This window comes from Corapipo altera, unplaced genomic scaffold (assembly GCF_003945725.1).
Source record: "Corapipo altera isolate COAL_440 unplaced genomic scaffold, ASM394572v1 78, whole genome shotgun sequence".
In the NCBI taxonomy this organism is placed as follows: domain Eukaryota; kingdom Metazoa; phylum Chordata; class Aves; order Passeriformes; family Pipridae; genus Corapipo; species Corapipo altera.
In genome coordinates this window covers 6,423,844-6,440,541 of record NW_020884904.1, presented here as the reverse complement: position 1 = coordinate 6,440,541, position 16,698 = coordinate 6,423,844, and the positions used below count along the sequence as shown (strand labels likewise).

At 41.1% G+C, this 16,698-nt stretch overlaps 1 protein-coding gene across 4 annotated transcripts in view; it reads right to left on the bottom strand.

Annotated features, from left to right (window-relative positions):
• KCNC1 (potassium voltage-gated channel subfamily C member 1) overlaps nt 1-16,698 on the bottom strand; it is a 127,679-nt gene that overhangs the window by 21,313 nt on the left and 89,668 nt on the right. For 3 of the 4 annotated variants that reach the window (XM_027651181.1, XM_027651182.1, XM_027651183.1), the window contains exon 3: nt 442-630. The exons of the other annotated variant lie outside the window; for it this stretch is intronic. In XM_027651181.1, coding sequence (XP_027506982.1) covers nt 442-630 — 189 coding nt within the window. The remainder of the gene's footprint in view (nt 1-441; nt 631-16,698) is intronic. 4 annotated transcript variants of the gene reach the window in all.

The window sequence follows — 16,698 nt, the reverse complement described above, 5'->3', positions numbered from 1 at the left end:
CATTTCTTGAGGATGTTTTGCTTTTGTGTTTTATCTCTTCTGTCGGCCACCTCCAAGTCTGTGCTCCTCAGAGTTTGGTAAGATCTGTGAGCTTTCCAAGTGGCAAACCTTCATTGCTATGAAATGTTAATTGGTCTCTCCTTAGAGGACCAGCTAATTTAAGGGCATAGTAGAGCATCCTCCACTAAAGCTTACTACACCAGCTGGGGTGGAAGACTCGACTGCCTAGTATAGCTGCATGGGGTAGTTACAGCTCCTCAGGCTTTTCTTTCTGAAAGAAATAGGTTAGAAACTCCAAATGCAGACATCAGGTGGTGGTTTCCAGCCCAAACGTGCATCTCTACAGCAAGCGCACTATCGCGTGCTACAGCTACAGCTGACTTTCTCTTATTTATTTAAAATGGTTGCTATCTACATGGTCACAGGACCCCAGCTACATACCCTTTCTTATTCCTCCATCAGGCGGGCAGGGATATTCCCCGGTTGATAAGAGGAAGCAGGGTCCATATCTCTCCCGAGTGCCAGAGCGCGTAAAGGGCAGGCCCTCATCAGGCGTAATAGCCTGGTCTATGTGGGGACAGTCTTCGTTTGCCAGCGCCGCCTTGGCCACCTCACCATTCAGTTTCGAATCTTCAAACATATAAGCAGAAGGCTATTGAAACACTATGCACTGTTTATTAGAGTTCCAGCTGCAAATTAAGGGTTCACAGCTAAAGACTTCTATAGCGACACTATAAAAGGTAGCACATCTGTCCTAGACACTGCGTTCGTGTGCACTGCACCAAAATAAAATAAAGTCTGTTAAAGTGGAAGGAGAAACAAAAAGTGATCACGTTAGGGGTAACAGCAGCCACCTGTACATCCGCACAGAGGGGCACTTTCAGAAACGGGCGTGCATTGGTTCCTAGTCCTGCGAGCAGAAGACTGCGGTTAGAAATCAGATTATGTTTTCGCATGACGTCGGATGGTGCATGAATGACTGGTTTGTCATGGAGCCTACTGTCACTCAGAACTCTGGAGAGGCAGTGGACTGTGAGTTGTGTTTTAGAATTTGAGTATATTCTGTTTGTGCTGATTTATGCCCGTGTGCAGTATTACTGAGGGGGAAATTCCTGCTCTTCCCCTCCCCAAAATTTACCGAGATGGTTCTATAGCATTTCCAGTATCAGTCATGCAGAATGGCTCTACACATTTTAGACACACAGAGTATGTAACATATGGAAATACAACAGCAGAACGTGGATTTAAGAAAAAACAATCCATTTTCTGATGTTCTCCTCTGAAACACGTACAGTATTTGCAATGCCAGCACAGGACACTACATACAGAAAACACTACAGCAGGCCATGAATTTGGAAACTAGATAGAGTAAAATTTACTCTTGGCTGTAAGTAATAAAAATAGGTTGTCGAATTTTCCCACCTTGCTCCACGCATTCCCATGAGGATAGACTGAGAATCATATGTTTTCTCTGTGTGACTGATTTTACATTTATAACACAATTTAAAGTGCTGTTTAGTGGAGTATTTGTTTTAGGGTTTTAAAGTGCAAATTAGTGTATTGAGAATATACTCGAAATATGGCACAGCTCGATATGAGTATTTTGCTTGAAGGGAGGAAAAACAGTCAAAATGTGCTTTCTGAAGCTCCACAAATGCTGAGATATGTTAACTGAGTGGTACTGGCAGCATCCTACACCTCGGTTGCACAATGCTTATTACCTAGACACTGTAAGGCAATGGGTGATTCTGCAAGTCTTTAAGGAAAGACAAACTTAACAGATAGACTTAATTTCAGTGCTGCTTCTAGATTCACATACTAGCTTGTTCTGAGTGCTACATAATACTGTCATTTATTTTTCAATTATTTCGAAACCAAGTAATAAAACAAGCCCAAGGAAAAAAAAAAACATTAGGTAGGGTTTGGAGAGATAATTCTGATCCTCTGATGGACAACATACATGAGTAGAAGGCAAAAGTGTTTTCAAGTTATATTTGTTGCTTTGCACACAGACATGCACACTCACACACACACACATGTATATGACACATCTATCACGCACTAGTAATTGCATTCTATGCCTTTATTTTTCTCCTGTTTAAATGTCACTGGCTTGTCACAACATAAACAGCCTTTTCTGCAGATCTCACCTCTGCCTCTTTTTTTTCTCTGTGCAGAATCAGCCAGTTATTTCCCCAGAGAGGGAGGTAGTAATGTTTTGTGAGCAATGAAATAATTAGGTCTCTCAATATGTTAAAAAAAAGGCAAAAGCTATAGGTGCATTTTAATACTTGTGGACACTAATTTCAATATGATTCCAAAGTTGTAAGGTTCCACTGAGCTACAATTCCTTTCTGTTCATAATACTCACTGCTATTTAATACCACTGCACAAAAACTTGGCACAGCTGCCATAGTAACCGTGACATTGCAGGTACTGAGCCGTTGATTTAAAAATCACTTAACTGTGTTTGGGGAGAGCTGCAGTCCTCTTGGGGATGAGCAGAGAACTGGGCTGCTTCATAAGCCTCTACTGGTACAAGCTCATGGCTCTAGTCCTGCAATGAGGGAGGCAGCTATGTCAGCAGAGCTCTACACTGAAATCTCTGAGACACCCACTGCTACTCCTGAGCCCAGGTTTGCAAACTAAATTGTTAATGATGGAGGGGGAATTGGTCCATTTCAGGAGCTCAAAACCTTTCTGAGCAGAGTGGTTGTGGGTCAGGCTGCTCACTGGTAACAGCCATTGATCCTTTTGGAAGCAGCTTGCAGGCTCCGTTGTGCTTGAGTGGCAAGAATATTGACCTTCTTTGAATTAATTTCTTAAATTGCATATTAATCTCTAGCAACTTGAGCTGGAACTTGCTCTTGCAGCCCCCTCAGGGTCCCTTCACATTGATGAATTTTTCTCTATGCTTGTTAAAAATCCACAGCTTTGTTATTTTATTTCTATTCAAGAGGAAGAGAACAGAGTAGCTGGAGATGTGGAAAAACTGCTGAACTATTCTGCTAATGCCCCTTGAACGTTACATGCATGGGCCATGCCTTAGGGTTCACATTCTGGATAACAATGCTAATCCACAATGACAATTTGGCTAAATATTTAGGAAGTAGAGAAATTGCCAACACAGAAGACTGCATCTATTGTTGGTGTATATAAGTAAGTGTTAATTAGAGTAGCTGTATTCCAAACCACTGGCTGCAGCACCTAATTCCCTGGACACGACAATCACTTGGTATTTAATATGTGATTAGTCTGTTATAGGAACAAAGAAAACATCTCTGATGTCATCAATCCAATGAGAAGTCCTCATTGTTTTCATTAGCAGATCTACGAGCTGAACTTTAGGAAGAAGGTATAAAGATTGAATGGAATTATGTTATTTTAGTTTGATTTCTCAAGTTTCCATTTGCATGTTTGTTTTTTCCAAGACTGACCTTGTCTTTGAGAGAACTCCAGTTGAAGCAAACCTACTGCAACGATTGCTGTCTGGTGGCTACCAGTCTAATTATACTGATGACAACTACTTCTAGGTGCTTAAAAATTCTAAGGCTTCATTCTGGCCTGCCAAATTCACACAAGTCTTGCCATCCCCCCTAGCTGAATCTGAATTAGGCTTGTACAGCATTTTTTGTTCTTTAGGTTCTATTCCATGAAGAAAGTCAATATTATCACCTCTGTTTTACAGATGGGTAAAACTATCATACAGTGAAGTGACTTGCCTACTGCTATGTAAGAGGTTATTTACAACAAAATTTTCTGACTCTCAGCTTGGCACCTTATCTCCCTAATTGTCCTATCTGTGAATACCTAGTTAGCTGCACCAACTTTAAACATTCTCCTGCAGAGATTTGACTGAGAGGCTAAAGAAAGCATATTTCCCAGGTGAGTAGTTTGTTTCTCAACTACCTTGTTTGTGTGGCTTCCGCTTGTTTTTTTTTTCCTGTCTTATCCATCTCCATTTGCTATCTCTATCTGCCTCCACACCCAAATACCTTGGGTGTTTCCAAGCAAAACTTAGGAGAACTGATGGATTTGGCATTAGTATACTTTGCTGATTGTGGAGAAGCACAGTAGAGACTGCCTGGGTACCTGCTGCTGCATGGCTCATCTCTCTTGTAGTTTTTTTGCAAATCTTTTGCAATTGCTTGCAAACTGTCATAGTGGCTTTACCAGTGCTGCTAGTTTTGATTATAAGCTAGGATCTGGCACTGAATCTCCAGCTATTTGAACTGCATCTTATGTCCAGAGTATCAATGATATACTTATTACCTCAATCTATGCTTGGAAATGAGGCACTAGTACAGAAATGGCTCTTGCACTGGGAAAGTCACCCCAGTCCTCTTCCCTTAAGCAGACACTGGCATTCTCCAATTGCCGCTAAGAAACAAGTTCCTGGTCTACCCTTCTCACTTCAGATATCTTCAGAAATGAGGTGTGGGCCAGGGATGGTCGCAATTCACACTGCTTCCTCTTGGAAGGTTATAGGGGGGTTGTAGGTTTGACTGAAACAGGGCTGAGAGAAACCCCACAGTTCATAGCATGGTACCCATGTATAGTTACCTATGAGTCAGTGTCAGACTACATGGGCTGTGACAGATTCTTTCACATTGTGCTAAAGAAGATGATGTCTTCTCAGCCCTAGATCAGAAACACAGCAATTAAGAGACATAGTACTGGTTTTTTTGTTACATTAGGTCACTGACAATCTCCTCCAGAAGAACAGAGACTATCTTCCTCCCAACTACCCTTGTTTAAAGATTTAAAGAGACAAGGACACAGCTGGAGTACCTACAGCTTCCCTGAGCAGCCATTTGCCATTCCACAAAGGCTCAAGTGACTTCAGGGAGCTGCAGCCCTGTTATAAGGTAAGGGGTTGACTGGCAGGAAGGAGGCAGGAGCAACTGAGTGCAAAGAAGGACCAGAACTGAGAAGGTAAGTTGCTTGAGAGATGAAGAGGTTGCTACTGGGGAAACCTCATCTAAGTAAATTTACATTCCACACCACAACTCCATGTACACCTAAAATTTAAGCTTGTCTAGATCTCAACTGTGCTCTTATAGTCCTGATCCCAAACCTAGGATTACTGTCTGTGGCTAGTGCCACTCCTGATCAGTTGAGGGTGTCCTTTGGTTCTCATCCAGAACTTGAGGGTCATTTTCATTTGCTCATTTTAAACCTGTTGGTAACCCTAGCACACACAGTAGCTGCCTGAAATGTCTTATGAAGAAGTATCTCCACAAGGTCCCTAACAACAGAGACCTTTAATCCAACTGGATCCCTAAAGAAGGAATTGGTATGTTGTCCACTGAGTTAATTACTCTTCTGTTTTTCAGTCCTCTCACGCTTTTCTGGTGATGTAAAAGGGCTGGTACTGTGTCATATTATGCTGGCAATGGGAAATTCTTTTTGGTATGATGGCTTTCCCTGGCTCTAGGGTTAGTGACAGAAAGCTACAGGAGCAGAGGTGTGCTCTAGCTTTTCTTAGCTACAAGCCTATTAGCTGGAAGTGGGAAGTTGAGCAGCACTGAGGCTGCTGAAGAACAGATTTTTCGTATGCCTTTATTCTAAAATAAAGAAAAAAGCAAGGATTTTACATTCCTTTTTGCATCCTAGTTTTGCAGCATCACTTTTGCCTAATACCTCTTGTGCTAAGCAAATGATTATGATGAAGTTAAGAGTATGAATCCAAGTATTCAAAGATATTTACTTTGATTTGTGGAGAAGTTAAGAGCTGCTTGTCATCTGAAAATATCTATTGACTTTATATCCCTAGATTTCACCTTCCTAGACAGCCAACTAGGGAAGTTACCCTACTGGACCTGTTTGTGAACAGAGAAAAACTTGTGGGTGATGTGATGGTTGGAGGCCATCTTGGGAATAGCAATCACGAAATGATAGTTTTTGATTCTTGGAGAGTAAGAAGGAGGGTCAGCAGAACTTGGTGCTGACTTGGTGCTACCTTGGATTTACAGGGCCAGACTTTGGCCCGTTTAGGAGACTGGTTGACAGAGTACCTTGACAGGCAATCCTGAAGGACAAAGAAGTCAATAAGGAAATCCTAAAGGTGCAGGAGCAGGCTGTCCCCAAGTGCCAAGAGAGCTGGTGAAGGAAGACCAGCCTGGCTGAACAGAGAGCTTTGGCTGGAACTCAGGAAAGAAATGTGAGTTTATCACCTTTGGAAGAAGGGGCAGGCAGCTCAGGAGGACTACAGGGATGTCGTGAGATTGTGCAGGGAGAAAAATAGAAGGGCAAAAGCCCAACTAAGAACTTAATCTGGCCAGTGCCATAAAAGACAATAAAAAATATTTCCTATAAATACACTAGCAACAAAAGGAGGGCTAAGGAGACTCTCCATCCTTTATTGGGTGGGGGGAGAAACATAGTGACAAAGGATGAGCTACATAATGCCGCCTTTTCCTCAAGTCTTTAACAGTAAGACCAGTTGTTCTCCGAGTACCAGTCCATGAGCTGGAAGACCAAGAGTAGAACGAAGCCCCTATATTGCAAGGGGAAATGGTAGGTGACCTGCTACACTACTTAGACACACACAGGTCTGTGGGGCTGAGTGGGATCCAACCAAGGGTACTGAGTGAGCTCATGGAAGTGCTCATTGGCCCACTTTCCATCATTTGTCATCAGTCCTGGCTCACTAGAAGTTGGAAAATGTGATGCCTAGCTATAAGAATGGACAGAAGAAAGATCTGGGGAATTACAGGCCTGTCAGCCTGACCTCAGTGCCCGGGAAGGTCATGGAGCAGATCATCCCTGAGCGCCATCATGCTGTGGCATGTGCAGGACAACCAGGGGATCAGGCCAAGCCAGTATGGGTTTAGGAAGGGTAGATACTGATTGACTAACCTCATCTCCTTCTATGACAAGGTGACTCACTTAGTGGACGAGGCAGAGGTTTTCCACAGTGTTCTCCTACGGAAACTGGCTGCTCGTGACTTGGACAGGTGCAGTCTTTGCTGGGTATAAATCTGGCTGAATGGCTGGGCCCAGAAAGTGGTGGTTAATGGAGTTATATCCAGTTGGTGGCTGGTCACTGGTGGTGTTTGCCAGGGCTCAGGGTTGGGGCCAGTCCTGTTCAATATCTTTATCAATGATCTGGATGAGGGATCAAGGGCATCCTCAGTTAGTCTGCAGACAACATCAAGCTGAAGTGCTGATCTGTTGGAGGGTAGGATGGCTCCGCAAAGGGATCTGGACAAGCTGGATTGATGGGCCAAGGCCAATTGGATGAGGTTCAACAAGGCCTGCTGGGTCCTGCCCTTGGGTCACAACAACCCCAGGCAGTGCCACAGGCTGCAGGAAGAGTGACTGGAAAGCTGCCTGGTGGAAAAGGACCTGGGGATGCTGGTTGACAGCTGGCTGAACATGAGCCACCAGTGTGCCCAGGTGGCCAAGAAGACCAATGGCATCTTGGCTTGTATCAGGAATAGTGTGGCCAGCAGGACCACTTGTACTCAGCACTGGTGAGGCCACACCTTGAGTCTTGTGCCCAGTTCTGGGCCCCTCACGACAACAAAGACATTGAGGTGATGAAGCGTGTCCAGAGAAGGGCAACGAAGCTGGGGAAGGGTCTGGAGCACAAGTCTGGTGAGAAGCAGCTGAGCGAGCTGAGGGTGTTTAGCCTGGAGAAAAGGAGGCTCAGAGGAGGCCTTGTTGATATCTAAAAACACCTGAAAGGAGGTTGTAGACAGGTAACAAGTAACAAGCAATAGGACACAAGGAAAAGGCCTCAAGTGTGTGCCAGGGGAGGTTTAGATTAGATATTGGGAAATATTTCTTCACCAAAAGGGTTGTCAAGTATTGAAACAGGCTGTCCAGGGTAGTAGTTGAATCTCCATCTCTGGGGATATTTAAAAGCCATGTAGATGTGGCACTTAGGGCCATGGTTTAGTGGTGGACTTGGCAGTGTTGGGTTGATGGTTGATTTGATGATATAGAAGGTCTTTTCCAACCTACATGATTCTGTGATTCAGTGATTTCTCTCTGAGATGTTGCTTGGAAAGGAAATATTTACAGTTAAATTCCCAACTCTTTTGAGTCTCTTTAATTCAAATTTCACTCCTGTTAGCAAGTTGTTTCTGTTTTAGTTGCCTAGATAGTGTTTGCTGCCCATTAATATTCATTGGCCAATCATCAATTGCATCACTCTAAATCACTCAATTTTATGATAGACTCCATCTAAACTCTGCTGTGCTTCTTCACTGATTAAGAGAGGGTCAGAGCATAATAACAAATCAGGTAGTAAAGGAACTTCACACTGAGAAAAATATGCCTTTCTTGAGTCGGTACATGGCTATAGTGATTTCTGAGTTAATATTGAATTTTCTGAGAATTAAGAGTAAGAAATAAAGTCCATGCTGTCTCTCTAGAAAATGTTCAGAAATGCCCATCAGCTATTTTTTATTGTTATTTTAACATAGTTTGGGGGGGTAAATGGGAGAGATTGTAAACAAAATACTTTGCTCGGGACATCATTCAGCAAAGTAAAAATTATGCTTCTGTGCCAAACCATCTTTGGCTACAGAAATCAATTTTTATAGGCTCCAGAGCCTCATGCAGGATTAAGAAATGTGGATCCCATGGGTAGGGGCTTATTTTCGTTGTTGTTAAATCAGGTCCTTCGAGTGAAAGGGATATAACCATATTAAATTAGAAAAAGAATTATGGAGAAGATATATTAAACCACAGACAAAGGATGATGAAATTATGAAATTATGACTTGGAGTGTATGGAAGGAAGTATAGCATAGAGAAGAACAGCATAGAAAACATGGGTTTAAGCCTTTGAAAATGAACAATTATGTTTCGGCATGGGCACCACTGGTTTTCAAAATGGCAGAGACAAAAATCCTGAATTAGTAGGTTTGGGAGCTTTTTCTGCTGGAGAGTAATGAAAATTAATTTTTCTCATGCAGACTATCTGAAAAAAAAGAAAGTAATTTAACTAAGTAGCTCTATTTTCATACCAAGTACTTACTCTTTGCATTAATACCTCGCATCAGGTTTTGTGTCACAAGCTCAGTGAAGTTACCTATAGTCTGTGACATTCCTTGTTCTTTGCATTAAAGAACTGTATTGTAATCTCCTCGGCTGCCCAACATGGAGCTCAGGTTGATGGGAATTGGAGAAAAACTTCACAGAATAAAATGTGACACTCTGTAACATACACAAGTCGCAAGCAACGTACAATAATAACAAGTAAATGTTAACAAACAGAGCGAAAGAGAGAAAGAGAAAAAAGAGAGAAAATGTGAAGAACATGTAAAAGAATTAAGATTCCTACATAACAACTCAGTTTTAGATACCCCAATATTCTAAGGCCATTAAATTAAATATCTTTATCTAGGTATCTTTATTAATTTCCTGATTTTTATATTACTGCATATTTTGAAAGTTGCTATGAAGCTCTTCTGAGTAGATATCACACTGATGGACTTTACACTGGCACGAGAGCAGAATTTAGTATGCTACATGAAGAACACAGAATCCTTCCAACCCAACCTACCTCTTCAACATTTACTCACCACCGTGTTGACCTGGGTCCCTCCAGGAAGCCGTGTCCCCCAGGAAAGGCACTCCAGTGACGGTGGTAACCGTCTCTCCCAGTACTAACTTGGCCAACATAGTAACATCACTCCCAGAGAATATCACCCTTGAGAGGTACTACTTCTTGAAGTGAGGTGACGATATGTTGGCTGCCTACCTATTGGTACTGCTAGAGAATTACAGGAGCTCTAGTAAAGTAAGTCCAGTGCATTTTGCTATTACAGGCATTATTGGATATGTGCTTAATGCAGTGCTGAGAACTGTTGCTCCTGGAAATGCTGCATTGCAAACAGCTCTGGAAGATCCTTCCTAGTTTTATCCTGACCCTTCTGGGGTTTCACTTATACCTATCCTGAACTTCTGGAAGTCTCACTAACACCATATTCTGTAGAGTGCAAAGGGTTATTGACAGATCAGGTAGAGGTTGCAGGAAAATGCAGTCAGGTGAGTCATGTTACAATCTTATATTACTGCTCTGACTGAGGAATACAGTATGATGATCTGTACAGTATGGAAGGTGTCTGAGACATGGAATATGGATGATAACAAAGAACAGTGACAGCAGGAATGGTACATTGCTTGTTATTTCACTTTATAAACAGACAAGCAAGTAGCCAAATGGCTTGAAGAAAATTTCCAGCAAGTACAATCTAAGAGGGATATAAGCAAGTGGACTGAGCACAGAATTAGCACCTCATACCCCACACCCTTTTGCCCCTGGCCTTTTGTAGTAACAGGTAAGTCACCTAGTCTGTTTAATTTTACTGCAGCAGAGATGTACTTGTTGCACAGAGGTGCCTTTTCTTGTATCTGTCCTGGAAACACCAGTCATACTTGTCAAGCAGAAGGAAGAGATGCCAAGTGTACATCTTTTGTGTTCCAGAAATGCATTCTGCACCGGATGGCATGGGAGCTGCAGTGGCAGGCATGTGCTTGAGAAAGAGGATTTACCATATTTACATCTGCTTTGTGCTGGAGGATTGGCATAGGTTGGCCTTATTTGGCTGCCCTGCTTGTATCTGTGTTTTCCCATGACTAAAAGTGCCTCGTGTTTATTAAGTTATTAAGGCATGAAAAATCTGAAATTTTATTATTTATTTCTGCAATTGTTTTTCAGCATAGTGTAGTCCTGTCCCCCCACACATTCAGCCCTGGCTCTGGCCAGGGTCTGTGTGGGAAGATTTTCTAATTTTTAAATTTTTTTTTCACATCTCACCTAGTGCCAGAGAAAAGCAGGAAACATAAAGCACTGTCCTTGAATTCGTAAATCCTCCTTTTTGCTTTCAGATTACTTGGTATAGAGGATGTTATCTTTTACTCAAATTCTAAAGTAAACAAGCACCATAGTACAAGTGACACCCACCAGTTGTATCCCTACAGTAAATGACAGATGAATAATTGCACAACAAAGTATTATGTTATGTTACTTATAAGTTCTGCTTTGCATGTGACCCACAGTTATGAGATTGCAGAAATGCCACATGGTGCAGGGTGCAAGGTGCTTCCACATAACTGTAGGCACTTAACTGAGGATGTTAAGTTAGAGCTGCAGTCACCCACGATCTTTTGTGGAGAAAGACACCCCCATAGGACAATTCAGATCACAATGAGCAAATTAGTGAATCGGGCAGCTCTGAGGCTGCCTGATTCTTCTTCCTATATAAGGGGGACCTCAGGCAAATGCAACCTAAGTTAAATAAGAGGAACTGAGTGTTATTCCTTTTATTTTGAGCTGCTAACACTTTCTCCATTGGATCCCAAGGACTCCATCGTCAGTGATATCAAGATGTAATCATTACCTCATTTGCTATTTTGAAGTGAGGAGGTTTGGATTTTTAAAGGCTAGGAAGGCTAAGTATAGTGAGCAAAGAAAAAACACCTCCCTATTACCATTTTCACTGTCTTTTTGTATTTTTTATGTCCAACACATTTAAACATCAGAGTTTTTGGAGCTGAAACAGACCTAAACTCTTAGCAGTTACTTTGCTGCCTACTGTTCATGTTACAAGAGGGTCAAAGGTTTTATGACACTAAAATTAGATGAAATTTTTTTTATAATGTTCAAAGACATTTGATCAGAGGATTTGCTTCCCCGTGGTTTGAAGGACCACCACAGTGACTACATACCTGAGGCTTTAACAATTCTTTGCTATCCATAAAAGCCACTGAGGTTCACAAACCACAGTGAAATGTTAGGCAGCATAATGGGCCTCTGACAAGAACTGCCAAGAGTTCCCAGCTCCCACTGAGCATTGGCACTAGAATTACAGAGCTCAGCACACTTCTGACGTTAGAACTGGTGTGTTGCACAGGGAATACAGGTTATTTAGGTTATGGTGACAGAAGGGATGAAAAATGAAGCCCTGAGAAAAGAGCAGCTCCTTCAGAAAGTATAAGTGATAAAGCTGGAATGGGTAATTGCACACTATTTCTTTAAAAGGAGATCAGCTCTCTCTCAGGAAATTGCATTGAAATAATAGGTTCCTAACATCACAGCTTGTTCCAGTTCATCTGACCATGGAGTACATTGGAGTCACTGCAACTATGTAGTTTCCCTCTGTCAATGATAGACTTGGATTTACTTTTAGTATTCAGACATAGGGATAGTCTAGGAGTGCGTTATTGAAAATTGGGTTTGGGGCAGATAAGTAAAACAACCACACATTTTTTTTTCTGAAGCTAGTCTGTATTAGTAATGACAGACATTTTCCCTCTCTTCTTAGTTGCCTGAATTCTAGTAATTTTTCCCCATATTTTACAGCTATGCAATGAATAATGCACTGTGAAAGAGGCTACACAATATTTTCATATGACGATACAACGTCCTTGGAGTATAGCTCAAGTGAAGCTGCATGCAGAGGGGATCAAAGAGGTCAGAAATTGTTATTTTGGCCATATTAAAGTCAATATAAACACTGTGTGTGCTGGTGTTATAAATATATATATATACAAAGAATAAAAGGCTGGGGTAGATCTCTGAACAAACCCCAAATAATCAATCACTTGGGCTTATGTACTATGGATGTATTCTTAAGACCATTGCTCTATGGCACCAGACAGTACTGTAGGCATCAAATGAAGTTATAAATTCCAGTCATATTCTAAATTTCTTTTACAGTGTTGGAAAATCACATTCACTACTTCATCCAATGACAACTTTAAAATGTAACCTGCAGTCAACCTATCCTGCAGGTAAGCAGACAGCTCACAGCAGAAAGTGACTGAGGAGGTGAGCAACACTTTTAAAATGAAATTGAGAGCTTTCCTTATTTGTTTTGCATGTTTTGAGGTTTTCTTACAAACTTGCACCTTAAAATATTTCACTATGTACTGAATTAAATTACTTATATCTGTAGGACAGTGTGGGGTTTGGGACAGAAATCAGCCAAATTTAAGTGGTTGAAACTGTCTTTTTCTGTCTTGCTTCTGTTTGAAGGAAATTTTGTTTCCCTTGGGTTTTTTTGGGGGGGTTGATTTTTTTGTTTGTTTATTTGCTTGTTGTTGGGGTTTTTACTTCTGTTATGATACTGACTGTTTAAAAGACTCAGAAGCCTTTAGATAAAAGACACTGCAGCACAGCAGACTATGCTTGATTTAGTTATATGCTTATTTATTTATATTCAACTAGCAGCCTTGCCACAGACCTTTCAAGTGGTATTGGTCAGTTAAGTTAAGCTCTGTGTCAAATGAAAATACTGGCGATTACTTCCATTTTCTCTTTGCTGTTGCCTTAGTCTGTTGGGTATTTGATTGTAGTATAGTGGTTGACAAACATCAAATGCTGCCAAAATGAAGCCCTGATCTTGAACAGGGCCTGTAAACAACACTTCAATAAGACAAAGTCAATAGTTTGACATGGAGATGGTAGAACTTGGTGTGTATATGTTAAATGAGGGGACACATGGTCCTCTATAGTCTGAGATATCCCCAGGTCAAGGAGTTTTAGTCAGATTGTTCAGGTGAAATCTGCTACTCTCCATCAGATGCAGTTCCTCCAGGCACTATATAAGGAGTATCTTAAGGATTTACGGGTGTAAAAACTGCCTTGAAGGCAATGTTTTGTATAGAGGAAATCTCTACTTAGTGCTGCCTGTGAAGGCCTGCCTGCAGCAGTAGCTCTGCCATTCTCTACTCTGAAGTGCCTTTCCTCCCCTCTGCTGCTTTCCCAGCCACTCATTGGTGGGATCAGATGGGATGGAAAGCAGGAAGGGTTGCTGCAGGAAGGTATGGTAGAATGAAACTCTGACATCCTTTATATTGAATTAAAATCAAGTGCTGTTAATTAAAGATGCCCTCCTGCCAGGTGTAGATTAGCTCAGGACCGAGCTGCTGAGAGTGTTGGGGACAATAAAAAAAATTAATTCAAACCTACCAGAATTTAAATTCAGAGCATCTTTGCTTTGCCTGCAAATGACCATAGCATCATTGGAAGCAGCTGTGCAGCCTGTGGGCACAGTTCTGCTGTTTTTATGTCTGTGCCAGGAAAGTGCTCCTTAGCCTGGGAGGAGGCACCGGGCTGTGGCTGTGCAGAGCTCATGTAGAGCCCCCTTGGCCCTGCATGCACAGACCAAGAACAGATGTGAACTGCTGACTCGGGGCATGAAAGGGCTACAGAGAGATAGTCATATGTGGAACTACTTCATACTCATCCCTGTTTTGTGAAGTGTTTAATCACTCCACCGCAAATAATATATGGAATTAATAACTTCATGTGATGTCCTTTACACCTGAACAGCTAAGCAGCTTTTTTTTTTTATTAAATAATGTATTAGATACAAATTACATGATCTTATGTGACCTAGACACTGTCACACTGAAGCTTTACAGTTAAAAATTACAAGAAATCTCTTGGTCAACTCAGGCATTATTTTAGAAATGTTAGGCACCCATTCTGTGTTCTTAGTGCAATCTTAACTTGTTGTTTACAGTTAGGTGCTGTTAACAAATCCAAGTATTTTACAGTATGGGAAACACTGCTGGCGAGTCTCTGTTTTCATATAATGTGCAGGTGATGGTTTCAGGAACAAGTCAGTGCCTATGAATGCTTCATATTACAGAAGTGAAACAACATCCAAGGCAATGCAGATCTTGTTTTAACAGTTTGGTTCTGATCTTACTTATTATTTTTCATTTTTCTCCTGGACACATATAGACCTTTTCCTATCAGGAAGCTAAAAGATGCAGACAATATTTTTTGCTGCTAATGGTGCATAACAATTTTCAGAAACAGATCTTCAGCTACAGTGTTACCATTTTGTTAGCTGAAGTATAAGTGTGCTTCGTTACTTCTTAAAATATATATGCTTGTATATGTATATAAAAATAATCTCTCTTAATTATTGCAGAAATAGATAAGATGCTGTTACTATCAATACTTCATAGATATTGTGGTAACAGCTGATTTTAGAGCCCTGGTGGTGGCAAAACAGTTCCACATTGAACCAATATTACACGTATTCTCAGGATACCAGTGTGGAATTGCACTGAACTCGTAGAGTTCTTAGTCCTCTAGTTCCCAGAGAGGACCAGGGTAGGTAATGGAAGGAACTTTAAGGGATTTCTGAGCAGTCACTCTGTAGCTAACTGCTAAAGTACTCCAGAGTCTGGCATCTCTTGCAAATTACAATTGAGTAGTTGGCATATTGCTCACAGTAGGAGACACGCAACAGTGTTGTGCATTCTTTCCCTCTTCATGTGTGATGCCACAAAGACATCTACTTATGAGGAAGTTTGCTGCTTGGACATGAGTTGTGATAAGCATTTGCAACCTGAGGGGAATGGATGATAAATCCATCACTTAGGCGCCAAAGATACAATTGGTACAGTCTATCAGTCACGTGAATTGTGATTGGCCTGTTGCAATGGAATAGCCTTTAACAAAAACAAAATGAAAGCTATTAACCTTCTAAATGGATTTTACATAGTTGCACAAAAGAGAAAAGAAATAACAAAAGAAGAGAAAAGAGAATAGAAAAGAAGAGAAAGATTCCCACCAGCTCTTCCCCTCCAAAATTAGCATTGGCACTGGTGAAGTCACACACAAAGGAAAGTCTCACTTTCTTTGTGCTTCTCACAATGACATCAACATGCATGGCTATGAGATGACGAGAGAATACCTCACTCACAATGAGTAACAAATTAGAATTTTCTTCAAAGCAAAAAAATGATAACACAAGACCATCATAGGTATATGCTAATTCTTTCAAAACACCTCATTTGAACTATATGTCAGTAAAGATCAACTGGCTGGCAATCTGTTCTATCTAATACAACACAGGGGATATTCTGAATAGGCTGAAGGATGTCTACCTGGCTGGAACATCTGCCAAAAATGAAGTTGGCTTTTTTTTCAACATGGTTATCTACTTTCAAATTACGCCATAGAATAAATAGTGGTATTCCATGGGTAGAGGTAGATTATGGGGTTTAAATAATCAAATTGGAGCCCCGTAATTTTGTGTGCTATAGGAGGAGTCTCATAAAACTGAGATATTCCCATAATTAACCACTAGCCATGGGATATTATAATATATTCCATGGTGACTAGTATTTTTTCCATTTCCCTCCCCCCTCCCAGTAGAATTAGTATGGTTAATTTTACTCTGGTTTCACCTATTGCTAACATGAATCACTATAATTAAAAATAAGAATACCATATCATGAGCCGATCTCTGTTTGGGCCAAACCAGCCTGTAATGACCAGTCAGACCTTTTCCAGTTGGCCTTTGCTGCTAGAAGGTTGAAAGAGCTGTAACTCACCAACCCACACTTGCAAAAGGAGCATGTTTTAGGAAATGTGGTTCAAAATTCTTCACAGTTCTAAATGCTAAATTCTAGTGGAATATTATAGAATAGCTTGATTTGCATGCCATGGAATAAACATCCTTACGTCTAGTCTTGTCTCAGAGTGAGTCATTTTGCATTAGTGTCAAGAATTTGAGCTGTTGTTCTACTTTGCAGTTAATCATCAGAAAGAGACTGGATTGTCTCATGAATATGCATGATGGTATAGTTGTCCCTTCAACTTACTAGGCACCTAGTTTCTGTAATGAGATGTACAATATCTGCCATTTAAAACAGCTGAAAGATCCCAAATGGGAACAAATGAGAAAGCATCTGGCTGTTTCGAATTCCAGCC